This window comes from Hemitrygon akajei, chromosome 6, assembly GCF_048418815.1.
Source record: "Hemitrygon akajei chromosome 6, sHemAka1.3, whole genome shotgun sequence".
NCBI lineage: Eukaryota > Metazoa > Chordata > Chondrichthyes > Myliobatiformes > Dasyatidae > Hemitrygon > Hemitrygon akajei.
In genome coordinates, this window is record NC_133129.1 from 105,606,854 (window position 1) to 105,625,036 (window position 18,183).

At 54.9% G+C, this 18,183-nt stretch overlaps 1 protein-coding gene across 2 annotated transcripts in view; it reads right to left on the reverse strand.

Moving 5' to 3' along the window:
* The window catches only part of LOC140729377 (leucine-rich repeat and calponin homology domain-containing protein 4-like), a 157,574-nt gene extending 140,902 nt beyond the window's left edge, over positions 1–16,672 (reverse strand). Inside the window, exon 1 of one of the 2 annotated variants that reach the window (XM_073049053.1) lies at positions 16,365–16,672. In XM_073049053.1, the coding sequence (XP_072905154.1) occupies positions 16,365–16,668 (304 nt within the window). In that variant the 5' untranslated portion in view covers positions 16,669–16,672. The remainder of the gene's footprint in view (positions 1–16,364) is intronic. The other variant, XM_073049052.1, reaches the window with a different exon arrangement.
* Between the last annotated feature and the right edge of the window lie 1,511 nt (positions 16,673–18,183).

Below are 18,183 nucleotides of genomic sequence, written 5' to 3' on the forward strand. Positions count from 1 at the left end.
TGCCCGGCGGGGTGGGGGTGGGGGACAGGGACAGGGGATGGGATAGGCTGGGACAAGAGGATTCAGACACATCCCCTCCCAGACACAGGGTCACCTGTCCACTTCCCCCCCCCCCCCCCCCCACAGACACTCACACACTTCTCCCCTAAGACACAGGCACACCACTGCCCAAACCTCTGCCTGTTACACAGAGACTCCTTGGCCACAAATTCACCCCTCCCCATGCCAAGCCCACCCCCATGTCACAGTCCCTATCCCCAGGCTACAGACACATGCCTCTCCTCCCCCATCCCAAATGAAACACAGACTGTGTTTTCTGACTAGGCTGGGTCTCCATCTGTCCCTGCCTCAGGAGATTTGCTGAAACGTGATTTGAGATCGAGTCAGGAACCAGGTACCAGGTCCCACTCACCCCTTGCTCCCCCTAACCCAGCCAATCTCAGGTACAGAGACCAGTGAGTTACTGTCTGCCCAACCCCTTTGCTGGAACCACCCACCCCCACCAGAACTGGAGGGGAGTTTGCTTGCTCAGTTCCAGTGGGGCGGGAGAGAATGATTCACAAGAGCTGGTAAATTTGGATGTAGGTGGTCAGCACAGACAGATGGGTGGAAGGGCTTTACAGCGTCAACGACCCAGGTTGTTCTTCCTGGTGACCGTGTGACCTTCCTCCCACATTCCAAAGGTGTACAGGTTGGGGTTAGTAAGTTGTGGACTGGCTCTGCTGGTACCACAAGCATGGTGACACTTTCAATCCTCGGGCTGTAGACACAAGCGATACATTTCACCGTATACTTCGACGCACCCGTGATAAATTAAGCTGATCTTTGCTTCTCTTTTAAGGGCCCAGTTCTGAGCTGTGTGTTTTGCTGTGCTGTCCAATCCCAGACTCTGTGCAACATCTCCTCCTCGCCGTCCCACACCTCAGACACCACCTCCCTCAACCTCTCCAGCAAGGGGCAGCCTCACCCCACCAGTGTACGAGACATCAGCAATGGCCAGGGTGAAACTGGCCCTGACATCGAGGGCATCTTCAAAAGGTGATGCTTCAAGAAGGCAGCATCCATCATGAAGGCCCCTCACCACCCAGGGAGCGCCATTCCCCTCACCGCCCAGGGAGCGCCAGTCCCCTCACCGCCCAGGGCGCGCGCCATTCCCCTCACCGCCCAGGGCGCGCGCCAGTCCCCTCACCGCCCAGGGCGCGCGCCAGTCCCCTCACCGCCCAGGGCGCGCCATTCCCCTCACCGCCCAGGGAGCGCCATTCCCCTCACCGCCCAGGGCGCGCCAGTCCCCTCACCGCCCAGGGCGCGCCATTCCCCTCACCGCCCAGGGAGCGCCAGTCCCCTCACCGCCCAGGGCGCGCCATTCCCCTCACCGCCCAGGGCGCGCCAGTCCCCTCACCGCCCAGGGAGCGCCAGTCCCCTCACCGCCCAGGGCGCGCCATTCCCCTCACCGCCCAGGGCGCGCCAGTCCCCTCACCGCCCAGGGCGCGCCATTCCCCTCACCGCCCAGGGAGCGCCAGTCCCCTCACCGCCCAGGGCGCGCCATTCCCCTCACCGCCCAGGGCGCGCCATTCCCCTCACCGCCCAGGGCGCGCCATTCCCCTCACCGCCCAGGGAGCGCCAGTCCCCTCACCGCCCAGGGCGCGCCAGTCCCCTCACCGCCCAGGGCGCGCCATTCCCCTCACCGCCCAGGGCGCGCCAGTCCCCTCACCGCCCAGGGCGCGCCATTCCCCTCACCGCCCAGGGAGCGCCAGTCCCCTCACCGCCCAGGGCGCGCGCCCGTCCCCTCACCGCCCAGGGAGCGCCATTCCCCTCACCGCCCAGGGAGCGCCAGTCCCCTCACCGCCCAGGGCGCGCCAGTCCCCTCACCGCCCAGGGAGCGCGCCCGTCCCCTCACCGCCCAGGGCGCGCGCCCGTCCCCTCACCGCCCAGGGCGCGCGCCCGTCCCCTCACCGCCCAGGGCGCGCCATTCCCCTCACCGCCCAGGGAGCGCCAGTCCCCTCACCGCCCAGGGAGCGCCAGTCCCCTCACCGCCCAGGGCGTGCGCCATTCCCCTCACCGCCCAGGGGGCGCCAGTCCCCTCACCGCCCAGGGCGTGCGCCAGTCCCCTCACCGCCCAGGGCGTGCGCCATTCCCCTCACCGCCCAGGGAGCGCCAGTCCCCTCACCGCCCAGGGCGTGCGCCATTCCCCTCACCGCCCAGGGAGCGCCAGTCCCCTCACCGCCCAGGGCGTGCGCCATTCCCCTCACCGCCCAGGGCGCGCCATTCCCCTCACCGCCCAGGGGGCGCGCCAGTCCCCTCACCGCCCAGGGGGCGCGCCCGTCCCCTCACCGCCCAGGGGGCGCGCCAGTCCCCTCACCGCCCAGGGGGCGCGCCAGTCCCCTCACCGCCCAGGGAGCGCCAGTCCCCTCACCGCCCAGGGAGCGCGCCATTCCCCTCACCGCCCAGGGAGCACGCCATTCCCCTCACCGCCCAGGGAGCGCCATTCCCCTCACCGCCCAGGGCGCGCGCCATTCCCCTCACCGCCCAGGGCGCGCGCCATTCCCCTCACCGCCCAGGGCGCGCGCCATTCCCCTCACCGCCCAGGGGGAGCGCCAGTCCCCTCACCGCCCAGGGCGCGCGCCATTCCCCTCACCGCCCAGGGCGCGCGCCATTCCCCTCACCGCCCAGGGCGCGCGCCATTCCCCTCACCGCCCAGGGAGCGCGCCATTCCCCTCACCGCCCAGGGCGCGCCATTCCCCTCACCACCCAGGGCGCGCCATTCCCCTCACCACCCAGGGCGCGCCAGTCCCCTCACCACCCAGGGCGCGCCAGTCCCCTCATCACCCAGGGCGTGCGCCATTCCCCTCACCACCCAGGGCGCGCCATTCCCCTCACCGCCCAGGGCGCGCGCCATTCCCCTCACCGCCCAGGGCGCGCCATTCCCCTCACCACCCAGGGCGTGCCATTCCCCTCACCACCCAGGGGGCGCGCCCGTCCCCTCACCGCCCAGGGCGCGCGTCTGTCCCCTCACCACCCAGGGAGCGCCAGTCCCCTCACCACCCAGGGCGCGCCATTCCCCTCACCACCCAGGGCGCGCCAGTCCCCTCACCACCCAGGGAGCGCCATTCCCCTCACCACCCAGGGAGCGCCATTCCCCTCACCACCCAGGGCGCGCCAGTCCCCTCACCGCCCAGGGCGTGCGCCATTCCCCTCACCACCCAGGGCGCGCCATTCCCCTCACCACCCAGGGCGCGCCATTCCCCTCACCACCCAGGGCGCGCGCCATTCCCCTCACCACTATCAGGGAGGTGCTACAGGAGGCTGAAGACACACGCTCAACATGTTAGAGATTGCTAATAATAGTTTTTTTTCTGTATTGCACCATACTACTGCCGTAAAACAACGAATTTCACAACATACGTCATACATACAAACATACAGCATTCTGATTCAGATTTTAACTACCATTACCATCTCAGACATGCCCTCTTCTCATTGCTACCATCAGAGAGATGCTACAGGAGCCTGAAGGCTCACACTCAGCTTCTTCCCCTCCGCCATCAGATTTCTGAACAGTCCATGAACACTACCTCACTATTTTGCTGTCTTTTTGCACTAGTTATTTAATATTTTATATTTCTTGTTACAACTTAGTCTTTAACAAAATCCTGATTTAAACCCAATTCTGATTTAAATGTGGGGTCGGTAACCCTGAAGTTAGTCACTAAGGGAATGTGTACTTGCACTCATGCAGCCCCAGTGAAGGCTGGAGACGGACGCCCATTGGGAAGGGCGACAGGAAGCCTCTCCTGGCCGATTCCCAGTGAGAACGTCCACAAGGCCTCAGTGTGTGGCCCGGCGACAGCTGAAGCATTGGCAGGATGCACAGCAGTGGGGGTGGAGGGTGGACTCTGCCTGGAGGCCAGCCGAGGAACAAGTTCCGAAGAACTTGGAGCAGCTGCTGTGAGAACACAAGTCAGGGTCCTGGGCTCACAAACTCTCGCAGCCCCTCCCTCACCAACCAGCACCCTCATCCTGCAACTTCTGACACAACCTCCCTCCTCGCTCACTCAGCAGCAGGGGTCACACAGAATGGGAGGGGGGGGGGGTGAGCCATGGGGCTTGGGACAAAGCAGACATCACCCACCAGAGGTCGGCGAGCGGCTCTGGACAGGTTCTGGTAGTCCACAGATGCCACTGACCCAGGACAGGCACCGGGCTCTGATTTTGATGGGACAGACCTCCAGCCTCCAATTTCCTACTGACAAGGGCAAAGCCAGCAGTAAAATGGGTGGAGGGGTTACAGAAATGGGGATGGGTAAAGGGGCTGGGGGGTGTATGTCCACAAATACAGGGAGGAGTGTCAGGTCCAGTGATGGTCACAGAGGCAGGGAGGGGCATCGGATCTGGTGGCGGTCACGGGGAGGGGTGTCAGGACTGGGTGGGGGTTATAGAGATTGGAGGGGTGTATAGGCCAGTGTTGTGTGGTGGGGGGTGGTGGTGGGAAGAAGAGTCACAGAGACAGGGAGTGGATTAGGGGCCGGTCACTGTGACAGCTGACTGACTGGTGTGTGTCTGAGCACGGCCTGCGGGTGGTCACGGGAGGCAGGGACAGGATGCAGAGTTCAACAGAAAGAGGAAGCAGAGTGATGCAAGAGCAGGCCTCAGCTGCAGAGAGAGAGAGAGAGAGAGAGAGAGAGAGAGAGAGAGGGAACCACTGCTCTGCCGTCCTTGCCCAAATCCCGACCCACCGCCGTGCAGGGTGCAGGGCAATTCCCCACCGTCCTCTCACTCTGACCACTACCCACTGTAGGGCCGTTTCCCCACTCTCTCGGGTGACGGAGGAGGGAACCGCTCACCAGCGAGCAAAGCCTGATCATGTGGGACAGAGAGGGGTCAGAATCAGAATTATCACCAGACATACGTTGTGGACAGTAGAGTGTTAAAGTAAACTATAAACTACTATTAAATATAAAACTCAACAAATATGAGAGCAGAACGGTGAAGTAGTGTTCATTGCTTGCATGATTATCTCTGCAGATCATCGACGCTGCACTGTGCGGTGAGGTAAAAAATCAACAGGAAACAAATGCACAGTGCAAGACAGCTGGCAGAGAGAGAGAGAGAGAAACAGGCCATTCTGCCCATCACTCATTCCTCTCCCACCCCTGGCTCTTAGCCTCCACCCACAACCCCTGTACACTTGCCCCAGGGGGTGCAGCCAGAGGGTGAACAATGATGAGTCAGTGTGTAGGTCGTAACACCCGACTGTCACCCACACTACGCTGACTCCCCCCCCACCCCCCCCGCCCGCCCGATTCGCACAGGATGTGGTTTCGTCTGCACTCAGGGGCTTCCTGTCATTGGCACAGGAGCAGGATGCAGGGTTTTGGGGTGAGGAGGCTGTCTCCGCCCCACAGCCAGGCACCCGGACTCTCCTACACCACATGCCCCAGCTCCACAAACACAGTTTGCTGGTCAGCGATCGAGGACAGCCCACTCCTCACTCTGGTGACTCGGGGACCAAGCAGCAGCCGTGCAGGCAGGGCCCCTCTGATGGATTCTCTCAGGGGGAGTCGTGATAGATCGGACGGGGAGGGGGGTTGGTAGGCAGCAGGCCCAAGGATGTTATTTTGTGCATATGCGTTATGATAAAGACTGAGAACATTGAAAAGACTCTTAGAGAGGCACATAGGTGACAGAGAAATGGAGGGTTATGTGGGAAGGAACAGTTAGGTTGATCTTTGAGTAGGTTAAAGGGTCAGCACAACATCGTGGGCCAAAGGGCCTGTACTGTGCTGTAATATGCTATGTTAATGGTGCATTTTGGTCGCCTCATTATAGGAAGGATGTGGAAGCTTCAGAGAGGATGCAGAGGAGATTTACCAGGAATGATTGAGCGTCCTAGAGTTTTTCTCTATGGAGCAAAGAAGAATGAGAGGCAACTTGATGGAAGTGTACAAGACAGTCAGAGGTACAGATAAGAGTGGACAGCTAAAGACATTTACCAGGGAGGAAATGGCTAATACAGGAGGGCATTATTTTAAGGTGATTGGAGGAAAGTTTAGGGTGGAAGTCAAAGACTGTTTTTTTTAAAAACACAGAGTGGTGGGTGAGTAGAATGCCCTGCCAGGGGTGGTGGTGGAGGCAGATACATTAGGGTCTTGTGGTTGGTACAACATTGTGGGCCGAAGGGCCTGTACTGTACTGCAGACTTCTATGTTTTCTGAATCAAGTGGAATCTCACAGCTCCAGTTTCACCCAGATTTATTACATTAACTCCATGGTCCACGTTCACCACAGACCCCTGGATCACCAGCTCAGTATCGGGACCACCTCGGCCTGTATGTCAATAGACGACCGACAAATGAAACCTCCAGCCACGGTAGGACACAGAACAAAAGCAAGATCATCCAACATAATCACAAATTATTTCAGATTAATTTTATTTTTTACACGGAAACGGCGAAACAACCCACACACGTATGGCAGATGTTGCCAAACACTCAGGCACCAACATAACATTGTGGGCGCCAGACTTAGACCATCACTAGGCAGCACCAGGAGCAGGAAGTCTGACCGATTCCCCTTTAACCCCAGGGGTCACTGAGCAGTGATAGGGAGCTGGGGGGGGGGGGCAGGAACCCTGGCTAATTCCACCCCCCCCCCCCCCACCCACATCCTCACTTGCTAATCCTGGGGTCAATGGACAGGAACTTATTCCAAGACTTGGTAAGTTCCTGCCATAGAGAGGCTCTAGTCAATGAGGGAGGTGTCTTTTTTAATTTATTCATTTAGAGGATGTGGGTGTCACCAGCCAAGCCAGCATCTATTGCCCATTCCTCGTTGCCCTTGAGAAGGTGGTGATGAGCTGCCTTGAACCGCTGCAGTCCCTGAGGTGTAGGTACACCCACAGTGCTGTTAGGGAGGGAATTTTGACCCAGTGACAATGAAGGTTAGGCAATATGTTTCTAAGTCAGGAAGGTGAGCGACTTGGAGGGGGATTTCCAAGTGGTGGTGTTCCCAGTTATCTGCTGTTCTCGTCCTTCTAGATGGTAGTGGTCATGGGTCTAGAAGGTGCTGCCTTAGGAACTTTAGTGTGTTGTAGTCGTGCATCTGGTAGATAGTGCACACTGCGGCAGCATCCGGTGATAGTCTGAGAACAACTTTCCCAGGCAACGCCAAGATTCCCTCTCAACGTCCTTGGAAATGTTACTTATCTCAAGGCAATTGCTGATAAACCTTAATCTCCACTGCTACGTAACTCTTTGCTCTGGCTGTGGGTTCAGTTCCCAGTCTACAAGGCTACCAAATCCAATCTCTCTCAAACCATGCTCACTTTGGAATCCAACTCTGCTCTCCCTCACTGCAGCAGAATATCAAGGTGGAACGAGCAATGGTCTCATTGTGCAGAGGAAAATTTGTCCAGAACCAATGGATGCTCACACAAACCAAAGTCCACAAGGCAACGCTACTCTGAAAGCAGGGTGCAAAGACCTCAAACTTTTAAATAAATCACCTGGACCTAAAGATTTATTTGCTACATGTACATTGAAACACACAGTGAAGTGCATCGAATACCAGTCTGAGAATACTCTGGGTGCAAAGCTTCTAACACAGTATGCCCACAACTCACTAATCCTAACCTTTAGAAACCAGAGCACACAGAGGAACCCCACACTGTCACGGGAAGACCATGCAAACTCTTTACTGAGAGTGGCAGGAATTGACACCGACCGGTGATCACTGTCACTGCAACCACGAGGACACAACGCTGTGTACTACTCACTGGAATGAGGACACAACATTGTGTACTACTCACTGGAACGAGGACACGACGCTGTGTACTACTCACTGGAACGAGGACACAACATTGTGTACTACTCACTGGAACGAGGACACAACATTGTGTACTACTCACTGGAACGAGGACACGACGCTGTGTACTACTCACTGGAACGAGGACTCGACGCTGTGTACTACTCACTGGAACGAGGACTCGACGCTGTGTACTACTCACTGGAACGAGGACTCGACGCTGTGTACTACTCACTGGAACGAGGACACAACGCTGTGTACTACTCACCGGAATGAGGACACGACGCTGTGTACTACTCACTGCCACGAGGACACGACGCTGTGTACTACTCACTGCCACGAGGATAATGCTGTGTACTACTCACTGGAACAAGGACACAATGCTGTGTACTACTCACTGGAACGAGGATAATGCTGTGTACTACTCACTGCCACGAGGACACGACGCTGTGTACTACTCACTGGAACGAGGACATGACGCTGTGTACTACTCACTGGAACGAGGACACGACACTGTGTACTACTCACTGCCACGAGGACACGACGCTGTGTACTACTCACTGCCACGAGGACACGACGCTGTGTACTACTCACTGGAACGAGGACATGACGCTGTGTACTACTCACTGCCACGAGGACACGACACTGCATACTACTCACTGCCACGAGGACACGACGCTGTGTACTACTCACTGGAACGAGGACACGACGCTGTGTACTACTCACTGCCACGAGGACACGACGCTGTGTACTACTCACTGGAACGAGGACACGACGCTGTGTACTACTCACTGGAGTGAGGACACGACGCTGTGTACTACTCACTGGAGTGAGGACACGACGCTGTGTACTACTCACTGGAACGAGGACACAACGCTGTGCACTACTCACTGGAATGAGGATAATGCTGTGTACTACTCACTGGAACGAGGACACGACGCTGTGCACTACTCACTGGAACAAGGATAATGCTGTGTACTACTCACTGGAACGAGGACACAACGCTGCATACTACTCACTGCCACGAGGACACGACGCTGTGTACTACTCACTGGAACGAGGACACGACGCTGTGTACTACTCACTGCCACGAGGACACGACGCTGTGTACTACTCACTGGAACGAGGACACGACGCTGTGTACTACTCACTGGAGTGAGGACACGACGCTGTGTACTACTCACTGGAGTGAGGACACGACGCTGTGTACTACTCACTGGAACGAGGACACGACGCTGTGTACTACTCACTGGAACGAGGACACGATGCTGTGTACTACTCACTGCCACGAGGACACGACGCTGTGTACTACTCACTGCCACGAGGACACGACACTGTGTACTACTCACTGGAACGAGGATAATGCTGTGTACTACTCACTGGAACGAGGACACGACGCTGTGTACTACTCACTGGAACGAGGACACGACGCTGTGTACTACTCACTGGAGTGAGGACACGACGCTGTGTACTACTCACTGGAACGAGGACTCGACGCTGTGTACTACTCACTGGAACGAGGACTCGACGCTGTGTACTACTCACTGGAGTGAGGACACGACGCTGTGTACTACTCACTGGAGTGAGGACACGACGCTGTGTACTACTCACTGGAGTGAGGACACGACGCTGTGTACTACTCACCGGAGTGAGGACACGACGCTGTGTACTACTCACTGGAGTGAGGACACGACGCTGTGTACTACTCACTGGAACGAGGACACGACGCTGTGTACTACTCACCGGAATGAGGACACGACGCTGTGTACTACTCACTGCCACGAGGACACGACGCTGTGTACTACTCACTGCCACGAGGACACGACGCTGTGTACTACTCACTGGAACGAGGACACGACGCTGTGTACTACTCACTGGAACAAGGATAATGCTGTGTACTACTCACTGGAACGAGGACACTACGCTGTTTACTACTCACTGGAACGAGGATAATGCTGTGTACTACTCACTGCCACGAGGACACGACGCTGTGTACTACTCACTGGAACGAGGACACGACGCTGTGTACTACTCACTAGAACGAGGACACGACGCTGTGTACTACTCACTGGAACGAGGACACGACGCTGTGTACTACTCACTAGAACGAGGACACGACGCTGTGTACTACTCACTGGAACGAGGACACGACGCTGTGTACTACTCACTGGAACGAGGACACGACGCTGTGTACTACTCACTGGAACGAGGACACGACGCTGTGTACTACTCACTGGAACGAGGACACGACGCTGTGTACTACTCACTGGAACGAGGACACGACGCTGTGTACTACTCACTGGAGTGAGGACACGACGCTGTGTACTACTCACTGGAACGAGGACACGACGCTGTGTACTACTCACTGCCACGAGGACACGACGCTGTGTACTACTCACTGCCACGAGGACACGACGCTGTGTACTACTCACTGCCACGAGGATAATGCTGTGTACTACTCACTGGAACGAGGACACGACGCTGTGTACTACTCACTGGAACGAGGACATGACGCTGTGTACTACTCACTGGAACGAGGACACGACGCTGTGTACTACTCACTGGAACGAGGACTCGACGCTGTGTACTACTCACTGGAACGAGGACTCGACGCTGTGTACTACTCACTGGAGTGAGGACACGACGCTGTGTACTACTCACTGGAACGAGGACTCGACGCTGTGTACTACTCACTGGAGTGAGGACACGACGCTGTGTACTACTCACTGGAACGAGGACACGACGCTGTGTACTACTCACTGGAACGAGGACACGACGCTGTGTACTACTCACTGGAACGAGGACACGACGCTGTGTACTACTCACTGCCACGAGGACACGACACTGTGTACTACTCACTGGAGTGAGGACACGACGCTGTGTACTACTCACTGGAACGAGGACACGACGCTGTGTACTACTCACCGGAATGAGGACACGACGCTGTGTACTACTCACTGCCACGAGGACACGACGCTGTGTACTACTCACTGCCACGAGGACACGACGCTGTGTACTACTCACTGGAACGAGGACACGACGCTGTGTACTACTCACTGGAACAAGGATAATGCTGTGTACTACTCACTGGAACGAGGACACTACGCTGTTTACTACTCACTGGAACGAGGATAATGCTGTGTACTACTCACTGCCACGAGGACACGACGCTGTGTACTACTCACTGGAACGAGGACACGACGCTGTGTACTACTCACTAGAACAAGGACACGACGCTGTGTACTACTCACTGGAACGAGGACACGACGCTGTGTACTACTCACTAGAACGAGGACACGACGCTGTGTACTACTCACTGGAACGAGGACACGACGCTGTGTACTACTCACTGGAACGAGGACACGACGCTGTGTACTACTCACTGGAGTGAGGACACGACACTGTGTACTACTCACTGGAACGAGGACACGACGCTGTGTACTACTCACTGGAACGAGGACACGACGCTGTGTACTACTCACTGGAACGAGGACACGACGCTGTGTACTACTCACTGGAGTGAGGACACGACGCTGTGTACTACTCACTGGAACGAGGACACGACGCTGTGTACTACTCACTGCCACGAGGACACGACGCTGTGTACTACTCACTGCCACGAGGACACGACGCTGTGTACTACTCACTGCCACGAGGATAATGCTGTGTACTACTCACTGGAACGAGGACACGACGCTGTGTACTACTCACTGGAACGAGGACATGACGCTGTGTACTACTCACTGGAACGAGGACACGACGCTGTGTACTACTCACTGGAACGAGGACTCGACGCTGTGTACTACTCACTGGAACGAGGACTCGACGCTGTGTACTACTCACTGGAGTGAGGACACGACGCTGTGTACTACTCACTGGAACGAGGACTCGACGCTGTGTACTACTCACTGGAGTGAGGACACGACGCTGTGTACTACTCACTGGAACGAGGACACGACGCTGTGTACTACTCACTGGAACGAGGACACGACGCTGTGTACTACTCACTGGAACGAGGACACGACGCTGTGTACTACTCACTGGAACGAGGACATGACGCTGTGTACTACTCACTGGAGTGAGGACACGACGCTGTGTACTACTCACTGGAGTGAGGACACGACGCTGTGTACTACTCACTGCCACCAGGACACAACGCTGTGTACTACTCACTGGAGTGAGGACACGACGCTGTGTACTACTCACTGCCACCAGGACACAACGCTCTGCAGTGGCTTCCCTGCGCCCCTCTGGATGTTTCACGTAAGGTGTGCTGATACAGTTATGAGGCAGAGACAAGAAATACTCATCCTCGAGTGGAAGAGCAAATTAACAGTTGTGTGGGCTTGGCAGATTCAGCCAGAGAAAGCCCATCTAGAGGCAACGAGAACAAAGACCAGCTGGCTTTGCATTGTTGATCGGTGTTCATACTGTTTGTTTGCGCAGATTTGGCACGTCATCTAAAACTTTGACTAACTTCTAGAGATGTGTGGTAGGGAGTTTACATCACAGCTTGATACAGAAACACCAATGGCCAACAACAGAAAAGCCTGCAAGAAGTGACAGACACAGGCCCAGTGGCCACAGACAAAACCCTCCCACCATCAAGCACATTTATAAGGAGCTCCATCTAGGCCATGCTCCCTTCACACTAACCATGGTGAAGGAAGTACATGAGCTTTAAGCGCAACACCACCAAGTTCAGGAACAGTTATTAACCTACAACCATCAGGCTCCTGAACTGGCGTGCATAACTTCATTCACCACAACTGATTCCACACCCTACAGACAGTTTCAAATGTTCTGCAACTCATGTTCTCAGTATAATTTTTTAAACTTTATACAATTTGTCTTCTTTTGCACATTGGCTGTTTATCAGTCTTTAGGCAGAGTTTTCATAAGTTCTACTCTATTTCTTTATTTTCCTGTAAATGTCTGCAAGAAAATTTACTTTGACATTTAGCTGGAGTTTAAGCTGAATTCAATTTAAACAAACATCAAAACAAGACAGATTTCAGTGGAGGTACCACGAGGCTGTGGAACTGACATTACAACACATCCAGCTCATCCTATTGGGAGACCAACCGACCACAGGAAGGCTGGGCCAGTGATCACCCCACGCTGACACAGGCCACAGTCCAGGACGCCAGAGACGATGCCCACATCCCCTGGATAATTGGCCTAAACTACAGGGTCTAAAAGAAGAAAATGAGGTATTTGATGTCATAAAAACTTAAAGCTAACATCTCTCTATTTGAGTATTGATCCATGTGCTGAACGGGCTGGAGGGTAGAGTCAGACCTGGCAATGATTGCTGAGAGACCAGTCTTGCTGTCTCTGTTTTCAAAATCAAAATAAACTGTATTCACAATAAAAGATTACTTTAGAAGAATAAAACTTGTGATGGTGTTTTATTCGGTTCCGTTACATTCCCGTGTTGCCATTCCTGTGGCGGTGCACTCTACCATAATTGAGGGACCTCCTCATCCAGCCCAGCCCGTCTCTCTCCAGTATACTGCGGAAGAACCCTATACTGCGGTCCTTCCCCACAAGCCAACTTGCAGTGGCACCAGGCTTCAGTGCTTTCCCCAACGTGACCTTGCAGCCTGGAATGTGGCAGTTGGCAGCTATCCTCTGTGGACATCTCAATATCCCAGTTCAGACCTGAAACTCTAGAAGGTACAGATGATGCCGCCTGTGCAAACCTCCACCCCAACCCTCACCCTTACATTCCACACCCCTTCCAGTGGTAAGGAGTGGCTCCAGATATGGCGCACGACTTAACGGCACTTCTCATTAGCTATACAAGTACCAGGAGCTGTGGGAGGCCATTCTGCCCTCAGACTGGTGGTGTCAACAAGACCAGTGCCACATCCCCGCATCCCACCTAATTGGATGCACCATGGCCGGGTATGTAAACATCAAAGCCATGGAATGAAAAGGCTACCAGGACACAGCCCAGTCCGTCACAGGAAAAACCCTCCCTACCAATGAGCACATCTACAAGGTTGCCACCATCCACTATCAAGGACCCCGACGTCCCAGGCCATGCCCTGTTCTTGTTACTAAGATCAGGCAGGCGGTACAGGACAGGGACAGTTAATACCCTGCAACCATCAGGCTCCTGAGCTGGCGTGGACAACTCTGAACTGAATCCACAACTTACAGACTCTTTAGACCACGGAGTCCCAACCTCTTATGCCATGGAGTCCAACAATTAAACCAGGGGTCTGTGGACTCCAGGTTGAGAATCCATGCTTTAACCTCCAAGCTGATAAGACATAGGAGCAGAATTAGACCATTTGACTCATTGAGCCTGCTCTGCCATTCCATCACGGCTGATTTAATTTCCCTCTCAACCCCGTTCCCGGTCTTATCCCCATGACCCTTGACATCCTGACTAACCAAGAAGCTACCAACCTCGGCTTTCAATAGACCCAGGGAATTTATTACTTGTGTGCTCAGTATTATTTAGTATGTCTTCTTTTGGACATTGGTTGTTTGTCAGTCTTTGTTTATGTATAGATTTTCATAAATTCAATGATGGCATACACACACCTTGATAATATATTTACTTTGCATTTCCAATATCCAGAAATCAATCACTCTCAGTTCTGACTTACACAGAAGAGTGCCAGGTTCACCACCTCTGGGGGGTGGGGGGGGGGAGTGGGGAAGAAGGCTTCAGCTGTTTGGTTCTGAGTGGTGAAGTCTGGTTTACTTTCCAGGGTCAGGGAAACACTCTCCCCTACAACCCTGTAAGCACGTGGTGTTGCAGATAATTACCCCGACCACCCAGAGCACATTGTAGCCTCCCAGACACTGGGGTACCCAGCAGCCGTCTTACACAGAAATCCTGCAAACAGGAGTATGACAGCCCCCAAAACTGGCTGCCTGGTGAGGGGGGGGGGGTAAGAGAATATCTGTCACCAAGCTTCAGAACAGGGAGGATTCCCCAGCCCCCATAGCTGCTCTCACCCCGTGACCCCGTCACATGGGGAAGTTTCCAAATCCGTTCCTTCTTGGGGTGGCGGGTCCATGAACCCCTAAAGCATCAGCTGCAGGGGGGGGCATGGGCATCCTGAGTTCTGGGGGGGTCCACAGGCTGACCTCTCACCCTGCAGCCACTGGGAGGGATCAGTCACAGACAGGGACAAAACTCAAACTAGCCTCTCCAATCCAGACAACAACAGGCGGCTGGTGTGACACAATCCTCCCCAACAAGCGAACAGCAGCTCAGATTACATCCTGTGGGGGGGTGGCCCCAGAGAGGATGGAGTGCTGGGTGGGGGGGGGGGGGTTAGAGGAGTGTAAGAGGGCAAGAGAGGTTGTTGCTTGTATTGTCTGCTGAACGTTGTGGGTGTGCTTTGTTGACAGTGGAATCTCCGGCGACAGCACATCCCAGGATGGTGCTGGCTACTAACATACAGTATTTTACTGCATGTTTTTGTGCACGAGTGATGAATAAATCAGAATCTGAATGAGGTTATGGGGTGGGGGGGGGGGGGGGACAGCGAGGGCCAAGGCTGGGGAGGAACCTGCGTTAGGGAGAGGAGGCGATGGGCGGGCCACACAGCAATGGTCAGGATGTGCACAGTGAGGCCAAGCTCACCAATGGCACCAACAGGAGGCTCCTGGGCACATCCCTGCCATTCATGACAGAGCCTATATCCCACATGGGTAGCCATCCCCACAGACCCAGATCTCCCTGCCATTCATGACAGAGCCTATATCCCACATGGGTAGCCATCCCCACAGACCCAGATCTCCCTGCCATTCATGACAGAGCCTATATCCCACATGGGTAGCCATCCCCACAGACCCAGATCTCCCTGGCATTAATGACAGAGCCTATATCCCACATGGGTAGCCATCCCCACAGACCCAGATCTCCCTGGCATTAAGAAGTGCATCCACCAACACCCCCCCCCCCCCCCCCCACCATATGGCAAATGAGAGCCTCGTCTGCCTGCAGTGGAGAGGATTCCACGGGTTGAGCACCCTCAGCAGCAGACCCTGTACCCCAAAGCTGCGACCTCTGGTTCTGGGCTCTCTAAGCATTTGGAGTTGCTCCACGCTCTCCAACCCCTTATCTAGTCTGTCCCGTCCAGTTTAGGACTTCACAGGTGACTTCAAGAGCCAATTGTTAGAATTCCAGAGATCATTCCACGGTCTCCTCCCACACATCCCAGAGCAACCTGGAAATCAATCCCCAATAAGTTTGGAGAGCCAGGGGCCAACCTGGAGCCAGCTCCATAGATGCTGCCTGGCCTACTGAGTTCCTCCAGCACTGTGTCAGTCTGTGTTACCAGGTCAATGTCAACAATACCTTGGAGGCGTGGGGTGGGGGAAGAAGGAAATCAGCAGGTCGACCAGATAGAGGATTATCCCAAACCCTCAGCATCATCAAACCTATCCTCAGCTCCTCGATGGACCCTTTCCCCGAGTTTCTACATCCAACTTCTCCTTCCACTTTTTTCAGACCTCCCTACCTCACCTTCCCCTTCCCTTCCACCACCTCCCTCGTCCCGCCGCGGGGAGTCCCGCTCCCCCGCCTCACTCACCGGCCTGGATCACGTCGGACAGGTCATAGTTGCTGGCGGCCCGGGGGAACTCCCGCAGCTTCCTGTTGCTGAGGTTCAAGATGCCAGTGCCCGCTGCCTCGTCCAGCGCCTTCTCCAAGCTGCGGGTCAGGTTGGCGCCACTGGTGTCGGCGGACAGAGACTCCTCGCCCGGCGCCATGCCGGGACCGTTCTGTGACTGCACCCAGACGCGGCGCGACCTCGCCGGGATACACCGTAACTCTCCCCGGGTTACACCACAACTCCCAGTTAGGTACACAGTATCCGCGGCCGACCCGACTGACATCAACCTCCACCAATCACAACACAACTCCCTTCAACCAGTGGCAAATCACAGCAGGATTGTGCCGTGAGGGCGGGACTTTTGTCGCTGATTGACAGCACCCCAGGCCAATAAATACCGGACTTGCCAGCTATCTCGCCAATAGCAGGTAGGTTGGAGCTAGACAATGATTAAACCAATAGCAGAATTTGGGAATTGCAGTCTGCACCAATGGGAGGAAGAGAATAGGCAATAAAGCGAGGAAGAGTCGGTTCAGCCAATCAGTGCATAGCTAGTAGAATCTTGAAAACAAGGTCAGCCGAGAAAGGAAGGGAAATGAAGCTGAAAATATTGTGGACTCTCAGCAGGTCCGGCCGCGTGTGAGGAGGGCGGAACGGGGGCGATGTTTCGCTCCCAACACTTTCATTGAGTGGATAACGACCTTGAACTCTCCAACCGGAGAGTTCTTTTTCTGACCTAAAAGGAATAGATAGAAGAGTTTAAACCGATACGCGAGGCTACCGAGAAGTTAGCCAATCAACGAAGGGAATATTTTGACTGGCAGAAAGCGGAAAGTTCGGGACTTTTACGTTATTGGCGGCACAGAACTCAGTGACTTGCGATTGGCGAACGAGGAGTTGGGCGCCATTATTCTGGGGAAGGATGGGGTGCAGGACTTGAGTGGGATGTTGGTGAGGAGATGCTAGTGAGAACTGGGGAGTGGATGGTATAATGGGTGGCCAGCGAGGAGAGGGTTGGGAGTGGATGGTGTAGGGGTTGGGATGTTATGTTGAAGTTGTGTAAGAGGTAAGAGGCCGAATTTGGAGCATTGTGTCTGGTTCTGGTCACACCTACAGGAAAGATATTAATAAGATTGAATGATTGCAGATAAAAGTTACAAGGATGTTGACGTGGGAAGGTTGAATAGGTTAGGACTATTCCCTGGAATGTAGGAGGGTGAAGGGTGATTTGATAAGAGTTACAAGCAAACTATGGGGGTATAGATAGGCTTATTGCAAACAGTTTCCCCCCCACTGATGTTGGGTGAGACTAGAACTGGAGGTAATGGTAAGGGTCAAAGGTGAATTTTTTAAAGGGGGACAGGATCGTGGTGTGAATGTGGAATGAGCTGCCACCAGGAGTGATAGATACGGGTTCAATTTCAACATTTAAGAGAAGTTTGGTTAAGTACAGGGATGGGTGTGGTATGGAGGGCTAAGGTCCAGATTCAGGTTGATGGGACTAGGCAGAATAGCAAGCTTGCATGGTCTGGAGGGGCTGAAGGGCCTGTGTCTGTGCTCATGAGTCTAAGTGACCAGTGAGGAGTGGACTGGACTATGGATAGTGAGGGGGTGGTGGACAGTGTGAGAGGGTAGTGAGGGCTGGCTGATGAGGTGTCAGTAGTGTACAGTGAGGGGTGGGGGGATTAGGCTGTGGTCCTCCCAGTGGAATGATGCAGGTTGGGATCTGATGGGTACACCAGTGATAAAGTAAATTTATTTTCGAAGTATGTATATGTCACCATTTACTATACTGAGA